At 54.4% G+C, this 21,134-nt stretch overlaps 1 protein-coding gene across 1 annotated transcript in view; it reads left to right on the top strand.

The window, feature by feature from the left end:
* STX18 (syntaxin 18) overlaps positions 1-21,134 on the top strand; it is a 92,691-nt gene that overhangs the window by 43,588 nt on the left and 27,969 nt on the right. Inside the window, exon 2 of the mRNA XM_037126806.2 lies at positions 15,879-15,946. Within this exon, the coding sequence (XP_036982701.2) occupies positions 15,879-15,946 (68 nt within the window). The remainder of the gene's footprint in view (positions 1-15,878; positions 15,947-21,134) is intronic.

Raw genomic sequence — 21,134 nt, 5'->3', positions numbered from 1 at the left:
CTGGAAACTTGAGAAAGCATGAAAGGAATGAACAGAAACCTGCACGGTTTGGTCAGAGGGAACTTTTAAGTTGCTGGCACACCAGCAAGTGATCTGGGAATTTCTGAGTCAGAAGACCCTCTTGTCCAGCCTCACCTTGTCCAGCAGGTGAGGGTGGAGGCCCCGGGCAGGGCCGCCAGGGCCCTGAAATTGGTTGTTTCCCTGGGACCTCGTCCGCCTGTGGTCCCAGCATCTAGGAGGCTCTCTCCTCGTGGCTCCTGAGCTCAGACCGGCCGCTCCCTCTGATGCAGCGCTGCAGGAACCGGGCTCTGCCCCAGCTCCGGGGGAGAGGAGCCAGCCGCTTTGAAACAGGAGCTTACTGGCGCCCCGAGGGGCCTCTCTCCGCGACTGGGGGACCCACACGCACTCAAGTCAGGGCGGACGGGAGGCGCAGCCCTGCAGTGCAGGTGGGCCCGAGTGCAGCAGGGCAGGCTGCAGGACACACAGCAGGACACTTGTCCAAGGCCAGCTCTTTTTGGAGCTGGTTGTGTCCCGGCATAGAGCCTGCCTCAGGCTGCCTTTGTCACTCCTGCCTTTGCTCTGTGCCTGCACCTGCCTCTGCCCGTGGCCTTGGCCGTGTGGGGGCCGCCCAGTCCCATCCAGGCATTAAAGTGGGCTCCGCAGCCAGGCTCGCTGCAGCCAGATGGTGCTGTGTCACCGACTTGCTGTGGAACCTTGGGCAGCGAGTTTAATCTCTCTCTGGGCCCCCGTTTTCTCCTCTTTCACGAGGGGTGATTACAGCGCCTACCTCATGGGGCTGCTGCGAGGGTGGCATTAGTTAAGTGTGTGTAAAGCCCCTAGAATAGCGTCTGGCACGTAGTAAGCCCTCGGTAAATGTTAGCTGCCGGTGTTACCACCACCTGTTCTCCCGTCGGGCTGGACGTGCGCCAGGCTGGTGTTTCTGACGCCACAGTCTCCTCCCCACGTCCTCTGAGCTGCGGTTCCGCGGTGACCTTCCAGGCCCCGGTCCCCACGCCTCCCTTTGCACCTGCTGCCCAGCGGCAGTCCACAGTCCAGGCCGACCTTGCTTCGAGGGTGAGACCCAAACGGTGACGAAGAGGAAGCGGAAGAAAACTTAGACCGAGCACCTGCCGTGTCCCAGAAAGTGTTTTCACAGACAAGTGGTGGTCACCCTCAGGGTTACAGTCTCAAGTTGACACATCAGAGGTTAAAGCTCAAAGAAGTGCAGTAACTTGCATGAGGCCACGTGCGGGAAGATGGCCACATGCGGGAAGATGGCCACACCCGGGCACACTGCACACGCTCAGTCCCTGCACACGCAGTCCCTGCACACACGCTGTGCACAGGTCCCCAGGTTGGAACTCCCTGTCCACTAGCCCACCTCCCTCCCTCTTCATACCTTCTTTGTGAATGTGCCTGGTCCGTACTGGGCCTCACTTAGTTACTGAGGAACAAACAGAAGGAAGGTTTCGAGCACACAGTCGTGCCCAGCAGCCAGCGCGGGTTCGGGAAGCACGGCCATGCCCGCCAGCCTCCGTGTGAACCTCGGCTCGGGGTGCTGGGCAGATGGGCGAGAAGATCTGATTGATGGAGGCAGGTAGCGGTCCTTCCACGACACTCTGGTGGGGGAAACATTGTGAAAGTGGACCGAATACTGGGGCCCTTAGCGCATCTGTGAGCTGGTCGACCACAGGGAGGGTGACTCCATGCTGCTTTTTCAGCCCCGTTCTCACCCATTTTTTAATTGATGATTTTTAGTTTCAGATGCTTTCAGTGGCAGACGATCAGAATGGCAAGTGATGAGAAGCCAGGGGGAGAAATAAACACCGTGAAACAGCAGAGGCCGCTGTTGTGGAAGTCGTTTTCATGGATGTTAAGTCCCCTCGACGCAGGGACGTGCAGGCGAGTACGCTCGCAGGTGACATCGCTAGAAGCCTAGGCAGAAGCCAGGGAGGTGGCGGTCCTGCTGGCGCACGGGGCGGGGCACACGGGGCACACGGGGCGGAGCACCCAGTCCTTTGACGTTTGAGGCCTGCGAGTCGCTGCAGTCATCGGGAGGGCAAAGAGTTCGCGAGAGGCCTGGGGGCGTTCGGGTTGGAGGAGAGAGGCCTACTGTGTGAGCGGATGGCTGACCTGGAGGAGGCAGGCCCCCATGTGGACAGAGTAGGGCCACGTCTTCCAGGCCCTCGCTGCCCTTCAGCCTGCAGGAGGGAGGTGCTCGCCGCACACTCGGGGTGTCATCCGGCCTGCGCCAGGGCCCAGCTGTGGAGCTGCCCCCAGTACCTGCAGCTTGTGGAGCCGCCAGAGTGGGAATCAGTGTTTGATTGGATGAAGGCTGCGTGTGCTCTCGGAGAGGAGGCAGAGAGAGCTAGGGGCCGGAGGGGAGGCGGGAGGAGGTGACGGGCCTCCGCTGTCCTTGCAGTTGACCGGCCCTCGGCCTCTATTAGAAGAGAAGCCGCCTTGCGCTTCATGGGTCATTAAGCACCATAGGGTGCAAATCAACTTTAAAAACATTAAGCTGTGAGCTTTCTTTATGTCATCAACACTAAAAACGTAAGATTTTACTTTTTTTTAATTTTTGAATTTCTTAAAAGAGGATGGAGCTTAACAGTAGGAAGGAGCAGACTTTTCAGGTTGTTAGGAAGTCAGCTGCTAATGTCAGAAATTAGACCCCCAAGGTCACCCCAACTAGTGCCCATTGCCCGTGCGCCCTGTCGGGCCAGCCTGGCCTGTGGTCAGGACTCGGAAACCAGCGTCCAGTCTTTCTCGCACAGGCACGCGTGGCCGTCTCTGTCTTTTGAAAAGCACTGCGCCCCGGCCACCGAGGCCTGGCTGTGTTGTCCTGTGCACTGAAGGGCCAGCAGTTCAGTTCCCAGGCAGGGCGTGGCCTGGGCCGCCCTGGTCCCCAGCCAGGGCCCAGGCAGGAGGCAGCTCACCCATGTTTCTCTCTCTTCCCCTTCCTCTCCCTCTCTCTAAAAATAATTTTACAAAAAGACACACATGCCGAATTCTGGAACCTACAGTAAGGTTGAAATTGGTTCCGAACAGGTTATTTAACTACTAAACCCAGTTTTACTTAGACCAAGGCCACCTTGTGTTTTATTCTAAGGAGATTTCAAGACTGATAGGATAGAGCAGTTTATATATTCAATATTATAGTGAGTATTCAGTGTTGTAATATATACATATACACATATATGTATGAGTATGTATTCAATATATGTCTATTGTGTACATATACAGTGTGTATATATTCAACATATTATATGTATTCTTAAATGTATATGAATATATACTCAATATTACACTGAATACATATTCAGTATTATAATATATACACATACATATATACTACTTATGTAATACTATTTATATACATATTCATGTACTACTTATACACACATATAGTGTATATAACACATACATTCAACTAATAGACAGGATGCTCCCAGGAAGGCTTGATGCAGAGAAAGTAGGTCATGAACCCAGAACGGCCGACCTTGAACCCTCCTGGGCCCAGCACATGGGAGTGGAAGTGGGGCCAAGGGGAAGGCAGGCCGTCCTGGCAGGGAGAGGGCGGCTCGGTGAGGGGCCGGCTCTGTGGTGGGCAGGCCAGCTCCTTGGGCAGACAGTTAATGGGGTGAGTGCACAGGCCCCACTGACCGGTTCACTTTGTGGGGGAGGGGGAGAGGGAAGGACGAGCCTGACGTGAGAGCACTTTCTCTCCCTGGGGGCATGGGGGCAGGAGGGACTGAGGGGGGCCGGGGGGTGCGTGGGAGTGCTTTGGGGCCTGTTGCTTTGGAGGGGACAGTGGGGTCCACTCGTGTGGACCTGGAGGGCGAGGGAGGGGCTGGCCGGGCCTTTTCGGTAGACAGTAAAGGAAGCTGTGGATGGGCATGAGGCTGCACCTGAGCTTCAGAGGTCAGGGGAAGCAGAGGAGGGGATGATGGTGGCGGAGAGGAGCTGTCAGGCATCGAGAGGAGAGCCTGGAGGGTAGGCGTCCTGGGAGCCAGTGGGGGACAGAGCTTCCGGAGGGACAGGGGGCACCATCAGCACTTGCATGAGGACTGGGAAGGAGTGGCCCAGGCCCCCACTGTGACTGTCACCCTCCGGCGCCCACAGCCACTGAAGGGTGGCACCGTGCAGTGGAAATTACGGGGAATGGTAGGAGACACCCGCCCATGGTACCGCTCACCAAGCAGTTGCTGGAGTGAAGGAGCGAGCGAGACCGGAGCATGTGCATGGCCCCTGAACAGGCTTGCTGCTGCGCCCCAGCCCAGTGCAGGGTCTGGAGCGCCAGGCTCTTGTGTGGGTGACTCAGCGCTGGGGGGCTTCTCCAACACAGGGACAGGACACAGACAGCCCCCACCGAGCCGCCAGCAGGTCTCCATGCGCCACAGGTGAGCTGGTTCTGAACATTTAGCTGGAACCGGTGTGGGTGCAGTTTTCAATTACAACTGAAGGCAGTATATTTGGGACTCAGTGAATGGGCCTCCCAATTAGAGTCGGGAACAGGGCGCTGCAGAAAACCGTGTTAGCTGATCGGTAGTTGGCAAACACCCGCACAGCAGTGGTGGTTCTGGCTGTGCTGCCCACCGACCCGAACAGCGAGCTGTGTCCACGGATGGGATGAAGAAAAACGATCCTTTTGTGTTACAGGGAACTTTTTACAATACGCCAGAGGGACCCGCTGGAGTCTCTTTAATCTTGAACAATGGTTGTTTCTTACAGAGGCAAATTATGCAAATCGGTACTCAGTGTTTCCTAATCAGTCAGGCCTTTGTTTGCAGTGTTGGGAGTGCCGGCAGAGCAGAGTTCTTAGGGGGGGAGGGGGGGCAAGTCAGGCGCCCGCTGGGCTCTGCAGAGGACACTGCTGCCTGCTTTGAACTCCCCTGCAGCCAAAACGCCAGTCGTCCCGTGCAAAAAGCCCCGCCGCCTACACCAGTGTTTTTGCTCTGCACTCCCCTTCCTTCCGGCCGCTTGCAGAACACCCACCAGGGAGCAGGTGGGCAGGATGGCCTGTGGGTGACACAGGTGCTCGGGGCTGGGCCCGCGCCTGGGACGGCAGGCAGCAGCCAGGCTCCCCCAGCCCCTCGGTGACCCTTCCTGGGCTCATCCAGGTGCACGTGTGCATTTTAAACAGTGTCACTCAGCTCCTGCTGTGCACGACAGTTAACCTTTAATAGTCTTTTGATTTTAGATCAAAGACAAAGAACCAGAGCACGTTAAAAGCCCTTGGGAAAAACGGTGCTATTTTTGAGCTCCTGTAACTGCATAGCACGCTGTGGTCCTTGTGCTGCCCTCTAGTGGGTGATGGGAAGCATGTAGCCGAATTCCTGTGGGGGGCGTTCATTCCACCACCTGTTAATTCCTGAAGGGGAGAGGAGAGCAGTTGGTTGGGAGCATTGAGCCGTATGGGAGAACCGCTTCGGGCTGGGCCTGTGAGCAGCTTGCACCACGTGTCAGAACCAGGTGGTGACGTGCAAGAGGGGTCCTCAATCTGGCCTGCAGGCGTGGTGCCCAGCAGTTAGATGAGCCGGTCTTGGGAGGTGGGGGAAGGCTCAGTGGAGACAGGGCCAGGGGGCCTGGGGCTTGAGGAATTGGACTTGATCCTGGGGTTCAGGGCACACACTTCAGGGAAGTGTGGGGGAGACTTACCTTTTTGTGTAAAAAAGCATTCTGTCTGACCGCAAAGGCTGGGGACACCAGTCACAGGACTTCTGAGTCCGGGGAGGTGTCGGGAATGCGGCAGTCTCCACCGCGTCTTCCCGCCCAGACAACCACGCGCTCTCAAGACGGCACTTCAGACACCCCCCTCTGCACGTGAGCGCTCCACGCGCGCCTTTGTGTGTTCCGTGCAAGTAGACGGCATAGGGTGCTCTTTGCGCAGCTGTGGACTCCCCCCCACAAAACGTGCTCGTGGGAAACCCGCCCTGTCGGTAGCCCCTGGGGCCAGACCTTACCCGTGCATGGGTTGGGATGTTTGGTTTTTGTGTGTTCTCTTTTTGCAAAACCTTTGCATGTAAGGACAAGTAGTGCAACAGTCCTTTCCCTCAAATCCAGTGACTGTAGGGAGGGACCACACTACGGCTGTTTCCTAATCGGTTTGCCTTTGTGGTGGATGGGTTGTGCGGAGAATTGCAGTGTCTTGATGGTTTTCGGAATTAGCTTTATTAACCTATAGCCGCTTAGTAGTGAACTCAATTTATCTTCAGAGAAAGAAAGGTGAGTCAGATGAATACCAGCAGTTTCAAAATGGAGTTTAAGTAAATGGTTTGGTTAACAGCAGCTTCCTGAAGGAGCCAGGTGCTGGCCGAGCCGGCGTGGCTGGAACTCGGTGCTGTCCAGGAGCCCGACTGCGCCTTCAACTGGAACAGGACGCCCTGCTCTGTCCGGTGCTTCCCGTGCATGTCGGAGGGTGCCATCTGTGCTCCTGGGAAAGCAGCTCACAGGCAGCGCCGTGCCCCGCGGGGCGGCAGAGGCGTCTTGGTGGGTAGACATGTCTCCTGTTTGTTCTGGGCCATTTATAGAAAACGTGTTACCTCCGTGTCTTCTCACCTGTAAGATGCAATCAACGGGCTCTGTCTTATACAATTGTTTCCAGAAGTAAATGAGGTAATGGATGTGGGCCACTTACTTAGCTTGGTGCCCGCCGCTTACTATGCACTCAATACAAGTTGGCTCTTAGCTCGTGCTGCTGTTTTGCAAAAATAATTTTTACGGCCCTCCTTTTGTTGTAAAGCCCAGGGATATTAGGCAACTTGCTCAAAATTTCAGTTGGCAAAGCTTACAAGTTTAAGGGAGCTTATAAAAGCACCCCTTTCTCCCCAGCCCAATTTTGGAACCTCCTGAAAGAGAAATGCAGGAGTCAGAATACCAGGAGCAAAATGGACAAGCTGGCTTTAGATTCGTGGCCAGATGCTGGTGGAGCAGAGACCAGAAGAGACCCTCTGTGCAGGCTGGCTGGCTGCCGAGCACGCTCACCCTTCTCCAAGTCATGAGCCAGGCAGGTTTCTCCTCTGCCTTCTGAGAAGAGTGGGCGAAGTGTTGGGAGAGGCCAGCAATGTCCGTCCAGCTGAAGTCCCTCCACACAAAGCCTAATGGGGGGGTCGGGGTCCCCTTCGGCAGTAGGTGGCGATATGGAGATTAGACTCAAAGAATCTTGGCCAGCACCCAGGTTTGTTACCAGCATTCACTTGTCCACCCTGCTGCGCACAAACCCTGCGCCACGTCTCTTGCCCAGAGCCTGCTCCACTGCCCACGCCCCACCCTGAGCTCCAGGACGGATGGAGAGGAGCGTGAGTGTGTGGAAGAGCGCCCGTCCCGGCAGTTGCCTTCACTGAGCCTTTAAACCGTTCGGCAGTGGTTCGCTGGTTAGTACTCAGGGTGAACTGGTCACATTGGACCGTCTGTCCAACCATCCTGCTTTCTTGCTCATTCGAGGGCCTTCTCTCAACTGCTCTGTGACCCAAGTCCAAGCCTCCCGTGTAGCAAAACACAAGAAACAGCAGCTGCCTGGGAGAAGGCGACTTCAGCCAGGGAAACCGTTCCCTTTGGGTACACGCATGCTTTTCTCCTTGTCACTGGGGGCCTTTGAAATGAGTGGTGTGTGGAAATGCTCAGAAAGCCTCTCCTGTGGACCGTGCTGTACCCACTGTTATGTTGACTCAAGTCAATGGTTTGGAGCAGAAGGGAGAAATAAACATTCAACCGGAACAGAGCGAAGTAATGAGAACTCAAAAAAATGAGGACAGGCTTAGGAACCTCCAAGACTTTAAGCTGTTCCAACGTCCGAATCATAGGGGTGCCAGAAGGAGAAGAGGAAGAGTAAGAAATTGAAAACTTATTTGAAAACATAATGAAGGAGAACTTCCCCAATGTGGCAAAGGAACTAGACTTCCAGGAAGTCCAGGAAGCTCAGAGAGCCCCAAAGAAGTTTGGACCCAAGGAAGCACACACCAAGACACACCATAATTACATTATAAAAAATTAAAGGAGAGAATCTTAAAAGTATCAAGAGAAAAGGAGACAGTTACCTGCAAAAGAGTTTCCACAAGACTAAGAAACCTTGCAGGCAAGAAGGGGCTGGAAAGAAGTATTCAAAGTCATGAAAAGCAAGGTCATACATCCAAGATTGCTCTCTCTGGCAAAGCTATTATTTATAATGGAAGGGCAAATGAAGTGCTTCCCAGATAAGGTCAAGTTAAAGGAGTTCATCATTACCAAGCCCTTATTATATGAAATGTTAAAGGAACTTATCTAAGAAAAAGAAGATGATCAAAACTGTGAACAGTAGAATGACAACAAACTCACAACTATAAACAACTGAACCTAAAAACAGAAACTAAGCAAACAACTAGAACAGAAACAGAATCACAGACATGGAGATCACATAGAGGGTTATCAGTGGGGAGGGGGAGGAATGGGGGGAAAGGTACGGGGAATAAGAAGCGTAACTGGTAGATACAAAATAGACAGGGGGAGGTTAAGAATAGTGTAGGAAATGTAAAAGCCAAAGATCTTATTTGTATGACCATGGACATGAACTAAGAGGAGGGGGTACAGGGCAGAGGGGATTAAAGGGAGGGAAATGGGACAACTATGATAGCATAATCAATAAAATATATTTAAAAATGAGTAGAGCAATTAATCTGGATCAGGTGTTGCGTTAGCTTGAATGTTCCTCTGGGGAAACTATTTGGATGGTTCAGAAGCCGCAGCTATGGGCAGCTGGTGGTTGGCAGCTTCATCACAATGATGCACCCGTTCAAACATCATCTCATGCAGTTTTTTGGTGAAACATCAAATCACCCAGGTGACTCAGCCCCCTACAGCCCAGATTTGGTGCTCTGTGACTTCTGGCTTTTCCCAAAATTAAAATCACCTTTGAAAGGGAAGAGATTTCAGACCATTGATGAGATTTAGGAAAACATGATGGGGTAGCTAGCTGATGGTGATTGGGAGAAATGTGTGAGGTCCCAAGGTGCCTACTTTGCAGGGGACTGAAGTGTCACTGTTCTATGTACAGTGTTTCTTGTGTCTTGTATCTTCCTTAATAAATGTCTCTAATTTTTTATATTACATGGCTGGATACCTTCTGGACAGACCCCGTGTATACAATAAATAATTTAGCCTTTGAGTAACAGGACTGCAGTCTATCCCTGTTCTGCCACTTACTAGCCTGTAACCTTGCATGGACTTCAGTTTCCATGGTTGTGACCATGTGTTGCCATGTATAACATGCACCCATGTTTCTGTGTGCATTAGACACGAGATTGTCATGCCCATTATAGTACCCATGGCTTGTAATCATTATGCCCATGTATAATGCACATCCTTATTTTTCCCTCAAAGATCTGGGCAGAAAAGTGCTCATTATACACACCCAAACACGGTGCACGGACATGGGGGCTGGATGATGCCTGATCCTTCCCATTGCTGTGGGAGTGACTGGTGGAGTGTCGAGCAGGCTGCGCCCAGCACACACATGGCCGGTGCCCCAAATGTGGCGGCCGCTGTCAGGAAAGTCACGTGTCTGGGGCAGCGCCGGGTCCAAGTTCAAGAAGGAAAGCACAGCTCAGCATCGCTCACTCGGAGCCTTTCCCAGCTCCCAGCCCTCCCCTGGGACTGCAGGGCTGGAAAACTGCAGCTGGGACCCACCGAGACTCTGTGCCTGAGTCTGTACAAGGCCAAAGGCCTGGGGTTCATCCAGGCCTCTCCCCCCTGCGTGTCCCTGAGCAAACAACTTAGACTCGTGCTGATGCACTGTCCCCACCTGTGAAAAGGGTGTGATGCGGGGCCTCTCTCATGGGGCCGCTGGAATTGCTAGATGAGCTGATACACACAGACCTCCTGGAATGCTGTCTGGTACATAGTCAACTCGCAAAGAAGGTGCTGGTGATTTAGTTTAGGTGGCTTTGGGTCTGATCAATGGAGCTTCAAGCAAAGAATCCAAGCACTTAGTAATGGAGTAGCTAGAGATTGTAGATGGATTCGGTTGTTGGTTCAGGTGTGGGTACTACAATTGGCAGCAGAAAACCTGTACTTCAGAATGACCAGAAGTGTTAGGAGAAGTAAGCGCTCACGTGGGAGACTTTTAGAAGCGTCATGCTGTGACGGACCACGTTGGAAGTGCGCCACGGGGCAGAACAGCTCGGGGGCCCCGGACACGCCTGTGGTCTCCACCGGGTCGGACTCCTGTTCCGTCTGCTCCTCCCTCTCTTTGCCGTTTGACGCAAATTCCAGGAAAATCATTTCATTTGTAAATTTTTTAGTATGTGTCCTTGAAAGATAAGGATTTAAAAAATAAAGAAATTAAAAATATCTTAATGCATACTATTATCATGCCTGAATAAAAATGTATTATATTTCTTGGTATCATTAAGTGTTACATGGGAGATTTTTCAAACCAGGTGAATAATAATACTCAGCAGGCATTAAAATGACTTCAGTGTCAGGCGACACTGGACACACGGACGTTTTCTCTAGTGTGACAGTGTTGGGGGAGCCCGTGCAGCTCGGCGTCATGAGGGTCTGGTTCCAGCTGTCAGTGAGTCTCTCGGGGCTTTGGTTTCCTCGCACTGAGAAAAATGCCGACTTGCACAGGTTGGCAGAATTAAATGGAGTGACCCTCTTAAAGTGAGCCTTGGAGGAGATACTATATTAAACGTTGAGGCTTTCCTTTTCTTTCTGTTTTAGCCACTAGGTGCAACCTTGTGATATCTTGGATACCTCTTTGATTCAACTTGTAAGTCAGGAGTGGTCCGATCTTGAAGCCTTTTTCTGTCCCCTCCCCCTTCCTTTTTCCCCACCTTTCTCCTTTTTAACATTTGGGTTCTGCTGGAGATAGAGATGCAGCAGTGAGCAGGACAGAGATCCTGACTGCAGGGAGCTGAATCGAAGCTGCGTAGGGGCGGAGATGGATGCTTCCAGTACAGTGTGGACACAGCTGGCGCGTATCTATAAATACGAGATCTATAAAAGGGAGATGTTAGGGAAGGCTTCGTGGAGGAGGAGACATTTCAGCAGAACCCGGAAGGGTGTGCACAGGCCTTTGGGTGGCTTGGGGTTGGGGTGCAGGAAGAAGGCTCCAGGCAAAGAGCGAGTGGTCACCAAGGCTCGCAGCTCTGAGGAGCGTGTGTCCCTTGGCGGCCCAGTCCCCCGAGCACTCCCTGATGCAAGCCCTTGCACCAGCCTGGCCCCAGACACTTTCCCAGTGGCACCTTCCTCCCAGGACCCTCTCTCTACCCCACTGCCACCCCGGCCCCACCCTCATGTCCTTTGATGATCTCAAGACTAAGAAACTGCAGCTGGTTTTACACGTTTATAGGGTAAATGCTCTTTTGTTTTACTCCGATTTTCTTGCCACACTTCACACTGGAATGATGGCCTTTCTCGTGTGTGTGTGTGTGTGTGTGTGTGTGTGTGTGTAAAATTTTTACATTTAGAATTAGCCAGCTGGACCCAGTTTAGATGATCCAAGTTTGTTGGCAACACCCAAAGCATCCCAGTTGAGAGCCAGTCGAACAGGACTCTCCTTCTCCCCCATCAGGCCTGATCAAGGTGTTGTTGACCTTGGCCACATCAGCGTCATACAGCTTCTTCACAGCCTGTTTGATCTGGTGCTTGTAGGCCTTGACATCCAGTGAACACAGTGTATTGTGGTCTTCTGTCTTCTTCACGGCTCACTCACTCGTGATGATGGCAGAGCGGTCAAGCTCGTGTCTCCTGGGGGCGCCCTTCGGAGCCGCCGTGTCTTAGGCCTCCGGAACGTGGGTGACGTGCGCATCTTCTTTTTGTGTGTGGCTGTGGATGCCTTTCAGCACTGCTTTCTTTGCCTTCAAAGCCTTTGCCTCAGCTCCAGCTTTGGGAGGGGCAGGGGCTCCCTCCCGCACTTTGAGCGCCATCTTCGTGAACAGGGTTTGGCCTTTTTCCTCTTAAAGGTGAGAGGCATTCTCTAGAAACACCTGAAGGACCCCTTGGAAACCAGCAGCGTAAGCGGCGATTTTCCAAACCCGAGGCGCGCAGCTCTGCGACCTCTCGGAGGTTCGGAGACGTCAGGCACATGTCGGAACGGTGTGCCGCCTGCCGTCTGTGGCAGTTCAGCCTCAGAACCAGGACTGAAGCCCAGCAGCAAGGGGTCAGATCTAGGCCAAGGGTTTTCGCGGGGATGGTGGGGGTCAGGCGAGGAGGCCGTCCCCGTTCTCTAAGAGAAAGCCCTATCTGGGTGCTGCGGGGGCTTCAGTTGCCTATTTATATAACAAAAGGCCTGATGACATTTTTCTTTGTTACTGATTGTTGTAATTTTTCTGTGTTTTTAAATTAGGAAGGAAGTTGATAAAATTGCAAGGCCGTCAAGTACCTGTAGAAATCTTAGTGCTCATTTATTTCTTTTCGTTCTTGGCATAAGTATCACTTTATACATTGTGCTCACGTTCTGCACTGACTTACTCTTCTGATCATGCTGTTAAGTCAGCAATTACTTAACACCTCCTAACCTACCAAGAATTCCACTTAATCCTGAATAACCTTAACTCCACTTTAATACATTCATTTTATAGAAATTTGCCATTACAGAGTGTAAGAAATTGGGATCACAGTGGTTATACTTTAAGTGAGAGCTCTTGTAATTATGTTCTTTGAGATGCCCGGGGGGGTCTTCTGATTCCTGGCACATGGCACACCCCTGTGCGCCATCCCCCCGGTGGACCAGAACCAGCTAGGATGGGGGTGGGGGGCTGGATCTAGCCTGTGCATGAGGTTCCTTCCAAACGTTTCTTGGACCTTTTAAAACTTTTTTGTGGAAAATTTTTTGACCTCTAAAGAAACCTATTTTGGTTGTTCAGGTCCTAAGTAGATGTGCTGTAGACTGTGTGTGTCCCTCCCAAAATTGCTAGGTCACAGCCCTGCTCCCCAGCACGATGGGGTTTGGAGGCGGGGCCTTCGGGAGGGGGTTGGGCCAGAAGGGCGGATTCCCACCAATGGGACTTGTGCCCTTTGAGAAGAGCCGTGGGGGAGGCCGTCTCGCTGCCCCTGTCTCTCGTCCTGTTCAGCAAGAAGGTGGCGCCTGCACCTAGGAAGGGGCCGTCACCAGAAACGAGCGGGCCAGCGGCTCGATCGTGGACTTCCAGCCTCAAAACCTGTGAGAAATGTCATCAGCCGCTTTCACCGCCCAGCCTGTGACAGTTCGTCAGGGCAGCCCAAGCTGACTGAGGCAAGGCGTGTTCGTTCTCATTGCTGCTGTAACACATTACCACAACCTCAGTGGCTGAAAACAGCACCCATTTACTATCCGATAGTTGTGTAGTTCCGAAGTCCAAAGTGGGTCGCCCTGGGCTGAAATCAGGGCATGGGCAGGGCTCCGTTCTTTGCAGGGAGACTCCAGAGGCGAGCCCGCGTCCTGGCCCAGCGTGGCGTGGGGAGGCCGCCCTCCCTCCTTGCGCCCTTCCTCTGTCTTCCAGCCAGCAGGGTGGGGTTGAGCTCCCCTCCCATGCCACCCTGTGACTCTCTGCCACCAGGAAGGACCCTCGTGGTGACACAGGGCCCGCCTGCTTGCAGAGTCCAGGGTCTCTCCTGCTCTGAGGCCAGCTGATGCTCAGCCTTACTCCATCAGTCGCGATGAGTGCCCTTTCACCACGTGACACAGAATACTCTCAGGTGAAGGGGTGGGGCCCTGGACACCTGGGGGCGGGCGGCACTGCTCTGCCTGCCGCAGCGGGGTCTTCCTCTGGGGATGTGCGGCACCCACTGGTCCACCCCCGAGGGTCCGCTTTGCACCAGGAACTGCGCCTGGCAAGCTCCAAGGACAGAGGGGGCCCTTTGCCCTCCGGGAGCTTGTGGTCTGGTGAGGGGGAGCCGGCCCCTCACAAGGCACGTCGCCTCGAAGAAACAGGTGCTAACGTGGGTGCACGTGTGTGAGTGGGCCTGGCCGTGCCTGGGCGTGGGGAGGGCGTGGGGAGGAAAAGAGGCTCTGGAAGGAGGAGGAGGACCCGGCAGTGGAGAACAGCGGACAGGGCGCCCCAGTGAGGGGGAGCCACGTGGGCGGGCGCAGTGGAAGCCCTGGGACACGGACTTGGGGGTGTGGTGGGTCCGAGTTCACACAGACGTCTGCAGCTGACCTGAGCGGGGCCTGGCGTGCTGTGTTTGGAGTTTGGACTTGACCCCCTTGGTTAGGCCCAGAGGTAGCGCTCTGGCGGCTTTTTGGCAGATCAGCCTGCAGAACTGCTCACTTTGGCTGCGGTTTACGTTGAAACCAGAGCTCACCATGCCAAAGGTCCTCACCTGTCCACTTCCATTGCTTTACTTGTTTATGTCATTTACCTGGCCCTTCGTGGCCAGGGGTATTAAGCAAGGGGATGGAAACCATGGGAAGTTTCAAAATAGAGTAATTTGGTCAAATTTATAGGGGATGCAGTAAACACTTTGCTTGTACATCTCTTAAATTTTTTCCCAACAGTCTGAAAAGTCAGATTTTACACTCAGTTCTGGAGGAAAACAGGCGCGGGGTATGGGTGCTCAGCTGTGGTCTGGAGCTGGAAAATGTGCCGAGTGTGGGCTCAGACTGTCCTGCGTGTGAGTCCAGGCCACATGTACTGAGGCGTCACGGGGACGAGCCACGGAGCCCTGTGAGGGCCCTCCCCCCAGAGCGCTGAGGCTGGGCCGCCCAGGGCTGCTGGGTGCAGGTGCCGTGGTGGACGGGCCCCTGGCTAGCCGATGGGGCGTGGGGCAGACTCGGCCATCGTCATCTGGTAAATAAATGAGGACTGTGACAACACGGAGCTTTCTCTTTGATTCCTGCCCTGCAAAGGCCTGAGGACGCTTCTCCTAACTGCACCTGGAATTGGCCTTGAGTCTGTTACGAAATTTCACCCAACCCCTCCTGACCTGCCTCCAGACAGCCGCTGTGTGTCTCTTGTGAAATTACCATTTTTGTGTTCAGACATGTGCTTACTCCCAAATACTCACCCCTCCTGTGCCTTGAGTGTGTCTGGGCCCCTCCCAGTGTGGCTTACAGCCCCCTGACAAGCACACGGGAAGAGAAGTTAAGGCCGAGGGTGGGCGGGGTGTAATGGAGTGCCGGTGGGTGGTGTGCACAAGTGCTTTCAAGTGCAGAGCAAAGGGAAGATTAGCCAGGGTTGGCCTTGACAGCAAACCTCAGTGGAAAAGACGGGAGCTGAGCAGGCCTTTCAGGCCGGGCTGCGTGGTTCTACAGGAAGTACAGACAGCGCGGGGGGGGGGGGGGGGGGGGGCGGGGGGACTAGCCCATCATTCTCTCCTTCTGGAAACACTTCCATCCCTGTCACCTGCCCCTCGCTGCCTCCCTTTATTCTGCTTGTTTCCTCGTTCACAACTCCGTGCACCGCACTGAACACACGGCAGGTGCTTCAGGGTCGGCGCTTACGGTGCTAGAAGTCGGCCAGCACACATCGAAGCCTCGCGTGTGTCCGTTCCTTTTTTCCACCCGTGGACGTGGGCCTGAGGCATGGTGGGGATTTGCCGTGCGGGGTGAACAGTGGCCCCTGAACCCGCAGCTCTGCGGCTCTGCACGGCCCTGCCCGCACAGGGGAAGCTCCGGCCCGTTGCCTGCTGCATTGGTGCCGGACGTACCACACTTCGTGGGATCTCGGAGATCCCTGGGGGTCCGTGCTCCAGACCGTCGTAGAGCACAGCAGTCACAGGAAGGGCGAGCCTCTGGAAGGGACCGAGGCCCAGGGATAAGGGCGACTTTGGCGAAGTGGCCGTACGAGAGTCTAAAACCTAAGGTGTCCAGTTTGTAGTTTCAAGATCTTTGCACCCTGCATCCCATCCTTCGTTAACTTAAATTTACTCCATGTGGTGGTAACATTTATCTATGTAAATTCTCTTTCTTTTACTTTTAGATTTCGCACATCGGCAAACTGAGGGATTTTCTTCTGGAACACAGGAAAGATTATATTAATGCTTATAGGTAAGTACAGATTTCTTACCATGACTTTGCTGACTGTTCTTTTCCATACCTATATTGCATTTTTTAAAAACATATTTTATCTGCCCTGGCTGCTGTAGCTCAGTGGATTGAGCGTGGGCTTGTGAACCAAAGGATCGAGGTTCGATTCCCAGTCAGGGCACATGCCTGGGTTGCAGGCCAGTTCCCAGCAGGGGATGGAGAAGAGGCAACCATACATTGATGTCTCTCTCCCTCTTTCCTTCCCTTCCCTCTAAAGATAAATAAATAAAATCTTTTAAAAAAATGTGTGTGTGTGTGTGTGTGTGTATATATATATATATTAACCTACTTACTTTTAGAGAGAGAAAGGAGGGAGAAAGAGAGGGAGAGAAATGTCGATGTGAGAAACATCAGTTGGTGGCTTCTCAGACGTACCCCGACTGGGGGCTGAACTCACAGCCCAGGCATGTGCCTGGACCAGGAATCGAACCAGTGACCTTTCACTCTGTGGGATGATGTCCAACCAGCTGAGCCGCACCAGTCAGGGGCACGCCTACATCCTCATCTTTTGCTCTTTAGCTCTCAGAGTGGAAGTAGGAAGATCAGTTTGCAGTGGTGCCCACAGAGCACGGGGGCCCTGCCCTCGTCGGGGGGCGGTGCTCTGCCAGACCCCCATCTCTGAGTCATGATCACCCTCAGCAGTGTCTCCTGTCTTCATGCCCACACACGGTGGCAGCTCTGGAGGCTGTGGACAGCGGAGGCGAGTGAGACAGAGCGCCTCACATTCATGAAGCAGCGAAGGGATGGTGCAGGACACACGACAGAGGCCTTGGGGAGCTGAGCCCCCGTCCCCAGGGGGGCCGTGCTCAGGTGGATTTTAAAGAGAGAGAAAGCACTTCGACTGAGGCTTCCAGAACGGTTTCCCACCCCAGCTCCCACCAGACAGGGAAACTGCAGGGCGGATCTCCCGTCCGCTGCTGCGCCCGCCTCCCGTCGCACCTCGGGTCGTGGTCGCGTGTTCTGTGAACTCGCAGGGAAGGCGGGCGGACCTGGGACGTGACGTCAGCTTTCCTCTTCGGGAGGCAACGGTATTTGCACTGCGGAGCCCTTCCTCTCACGAAGCTGGAAAATAGGAAGGAGACCTGGTGTTTTTCAAACACCTCACCAGTGTGTACAAAATGAAACCATTCTGTATAAACTCTTTAACAGGGAAAATAGTTACACCTCAGGTGAACTTTAAATAATCCCTGCCACTTTGTCTACTGAAACAAGTAGGCAGACTTATACATCTAAATGTATTGCATTTGTATGATTTAAAGATACACTAAAATTATTATTCTAGCGCATAGTAGCAGAAATTACTCTGATGCGTGGCGCCGAGAAGTCCTTATTTTTCAGGCTGTTACTTGGAAGAGTCAGTCAGCACTAGATGGCAGTGTGAACTGCATTTCTAAACGTTTGTCTGTGTATGAGGGCTGATTTCAGGTCCGTAGGAATGGGAGTCGCTCTGGAAAACTGCAGCGCGCCGGCTCCACCCGCGGTCTCCGGCCCCTGAGTTCAGCCCCTGACAACACTGGTTCCGGGTGGTGGCGGAGCCCTTCTGTGGGCCTGCACTGTCCGTGTCCCTCCACCTCGGGGGGGGCGTCCCGCTGGGTGGAGGCTTTAACGTCACCTCGGCTCCAGCCGACTGCCCACCTTGTTTGATCCGGGAAGCCCAGTGTCCCCTCCAAACCTGGTCCCCTCCAGACCAGGCTCCCGCTTCCCGCGGCCTGTGTCTGTGCAGCCTGCGCACTAAGAACAGCTTTGCACTTTTAAATGACGAGGAAATAATGATGTTTCACCGCGTGTGAAAATCATACGAAACTCAGAGTTCAGTGTCGGCCAATACAGGTGACTGGAGCAGCACCGTGTCCATTCACGGTGACTTCCTGTGGCTGCCTCGGCGCTACAACAGCAGAGGTGAGTGGCTGTGGCAGGCCGCATGGCCCGCAGTGTCGCGTGCTTATACACTGTGCGCATTTGTGGAGCCCTGCTCGAGGTGATTGGGGTAATAATTCACTTGCCAGCCAGTGGGGAGATTCAGGTAAGACAGTAATTGGAGTTGAGCCCTGACTGGTGTGGCTCAGTGGACTGAGAGCCAGCCTGCGAACCAAAGGGTCGCCAGTTTGATTCCCAGTCAGGGCACGTGCCCGGGTTGTGGGCCAGGTCCCCAGTAGCGGGTCTGCATGAGAGGCAACCCCACGTTGATGTTTCTCTCCCTCTCTTTCTTTCTCCCTTCCCCTCTCTAAAAAATAAATAAAATCTTTTAAAAAGTGACAGCAGGGGTTGAGTGCAGTGTAGAAAGGAAAAGCACCGACTGATAAAAAAAGACCGCCGTGTCAGGGTGTTGCTCTGAACCTCTGATTGTAACAGAGTCACCGGGCGGTTCTGGGACGGCGCAGCTCAGCCCCCTCGGCCCCAGTGTCCGCAGACCGCCACAGCCGCCTCCCTCCCTGGCCTCTCCCTCTGCCAGCGTCGACGGCAGCTGTGCTGGGCCTGAGGACCAGGGTTCCCGGGGCCAGGCCTGCTCTGCCCTTTGCTGGCCGTGTGGCTGGAGTGTTGGGTGGAGCTGTAGCTCCTGAGGCTTTCCTAGTCTTGACCAGCCTGTCCTCCCTTTCCCGGCCAGCTAGTGTCCTCTGAGTTCCGTTCCAGCCCCGCTTTTGGTCCTTCTGAAAGAGCAGGGGCGCTGGGGCCCTCGCACCTGAGAGCCAACATCGGCCCCACCAAGTGTTGATCAGGTGGGTACACACAGCTCACTGCACGGCCTGGGGCTGTTGGCTGGTTTGCAAAATGTGGACCCTGTTCTTAAGAAACGTGAGGGCTCTTGGGACACATGAGCCCCTTGGTGAATGGTAATTGAATTGGAATGCCCTTTGACCCATGATGCAGTTGGGGTGGTCATTTAAGAAAGAAAGCACCTCTGTTTCCTGCCAGAGGGGGGTGGGAGGGAGAGCAGGAGAGAAGGCGGATGCGGGAGGCGGGTCTTCGTGATTGGGACGGAGGTGCTGTCAGTTTCACCCCCAGCAAAATCTCGGGTGCCGGCAGCAGGTGGCCCTGCTGAGGGATGGCTCCTGAATTATGTGGTCTGACTGGGCCGTGGGGGCCCCTGAGCAGTCCCAGCTCCTGGGGCAGGCAGCGGGGGCGGGTCCCTGTAGAGCCGTGAGAGAGGGGCACGGAGCAGACCTCTGCTGTCCGAGCAGCGGACCCTGAAGGGCGAGGCGGGGCGAGGAGCTGTGGCCGGCACGTCCTTGTTCTGCCCAATCCCTCTGCCCCCCCAGGGAGGTGACTGGTGCAGAAACTGCACAGGGACTAGGGAAGAAGCATTGCCCTCCGTGCCTACAGCCTCTTCAGAGGGAGGAAGGCCGACCCTCTCTGGTCCCAGTGCGTCCTGCCCAGAGCTCTGGACTTGGGAAAGCCTCCCTCGTACACGTGTGTACACACACACACACACACCCCCCGCAGCGCCGTGCTGGCCATGACCTGCTCCCCGCAGCAGTCTGGGTGGAGTGTGACGGCGGGGTTGAAAGGACATGTTGAGAAATACAGCCGCCAGACCCGTGAGGCTGTGCGAGTTTGACATAAGTAGGAAGCTGTGATTTTCTTCCGTGGCCTAGAGCTCAGGCTTTACTGGCCCATTTAATTCTGTTTCTAACGGCATTTTCCTGGAGCAGAGCAGCAGCCTCGCAGCCAGGGCCTCTGGACTGAAAACCGGCTGCTCCCCTTCTGGTAGATGGACCGTCTCTGCAACATCCTCGCAACAAGACTTTCTTGGTTTCTGTTGTTACTAACAGAATCACCACCCTGTTCATTTCCAGTTTAAAAGGCTAAAGTGTAATATGTCCCAAGGGAGCGTCACTTTGTAATTGTGTGATCCGTTTTCTCATATTAACCTTTAGGCCTGTTCCATCTCGCGGAGCTGAGGCTCCGCCGAATCTGAGTGTCTCGTAGGGAGATGCTACTCTCATGCGCTTGGAGTTAGTCGGGTGCAGAACTTTCCTACTTGCCCTTGGCCCTGTCAGCCTTCATCCGTGGGATGGTTCCCATCCGGGAGCAGCTCGGCTCCGGCCCCTCTGCTCACCACTCTCCCCCTCCCACAGTGAGGCCTGGGGGTGGGGGCGGGGCAGGTCTGACCTGCTTACTCAGCCCTGCATTCTGTTCGGGTCACCTTGTGAAGCTGAATTATTTTAAGAAAACAAGATGGGGCGGTATTGGGACAGGGAAATACGTCTCCCTTACTCTTCGAGGTTTCAAGGACCGTCTCCCCAGGAACCCGTGGGTGGTCTTCCTTCCACCTCTCTGAGTGGGGCTGCGCAGTGGGGAGGGACCTCAGCAAACCAGGAGACCCAGGTGATGGACGCGCCCGAGAAGAGCCTCAGGCTCAGCCCCTCCCTTTCTCTTCAGGAGGGACGGATTCCCTGCCCTTGTGTGCTCAGGAAGGGGGCAGCCTGCAAGTCTCGGGGTGGGGTCAGCTCAGTGGGGGAGGGGCCTGTAGCTGAACAGCAAGTCTGTTCTCGAGGTCAGCCACACACATTGAGTTGGGTGGTTCAACAAGTATTTGGTTATTGATTTATTGATTTATCAGCCTACTCAATGCTAGCAGCGCTCTTGATGATGGGGATACAGCAGTGAACAGACAGACAGAAGTCCTTGCTTCTGTGGAGCTTAAACTTTGCAGGGAAGACAGGCAGGAAGGAAAACCCATGGAATGCTAGAGCAGGTAGGTGTTTTGGGGGGTCGGGAACAAGGGAACAGGAATAGGAAATACAGAGGAGGGTACAATTTTATGAAAGGTCCAGGGAAGGCCTCATTTGGTGGGGAGACTGAGTGTAGTGGAGGTTGGGGGAGGGACACTCCAGGAGGAGCAGCCAGCCAGGGCCAAAGCCCTGAGGTGGGGGGTGCCCAGAGGGCCAGGCCACAGTGAGGAGGCGGGTGTGGCTGTCGCAGGAGGGATGGGGGTCGGCGATGAGGCTCCTGTGAGGACCTTGGCTTTGACCCTGGCGGGAAGCCCTGGGAGGGGTGATGGGGCCTGATCAGGAGGCTAGAGTGTCGGCCCAGACAGAGGAGGGCGAGGCAGCTGCTGTTACAGGCCCGGTGAGAGATCAGTGGGCGGGCTGGGAGGAGCAGTGGATGTGCGAGCAAGAGGTCAGGTCCTGGAAAGACTCTGAAGGTA

Source organism: Artibeus jamaicensis, unplaced genomic scaffold (assembly GCF_021234435.1).
Source record: "Artibeus jamaicensis isolate MK-2021 breed Jamaican fruit bat unplaced genomic scaffold, CSHL_Jam_final contig_76, whole genome shotgun sequence".
Lineage (NCBI taxonomy): Eukaryota > Metazoa > Chordata > Mammalia > Chiroptera > Phyllostomidae > Artibeus > Artibeus jamaicensis.
Note: the sequence above shows the minus strand (reverse complement) of the source record. Positions and strands in the feature narration are given on the sequence as shown.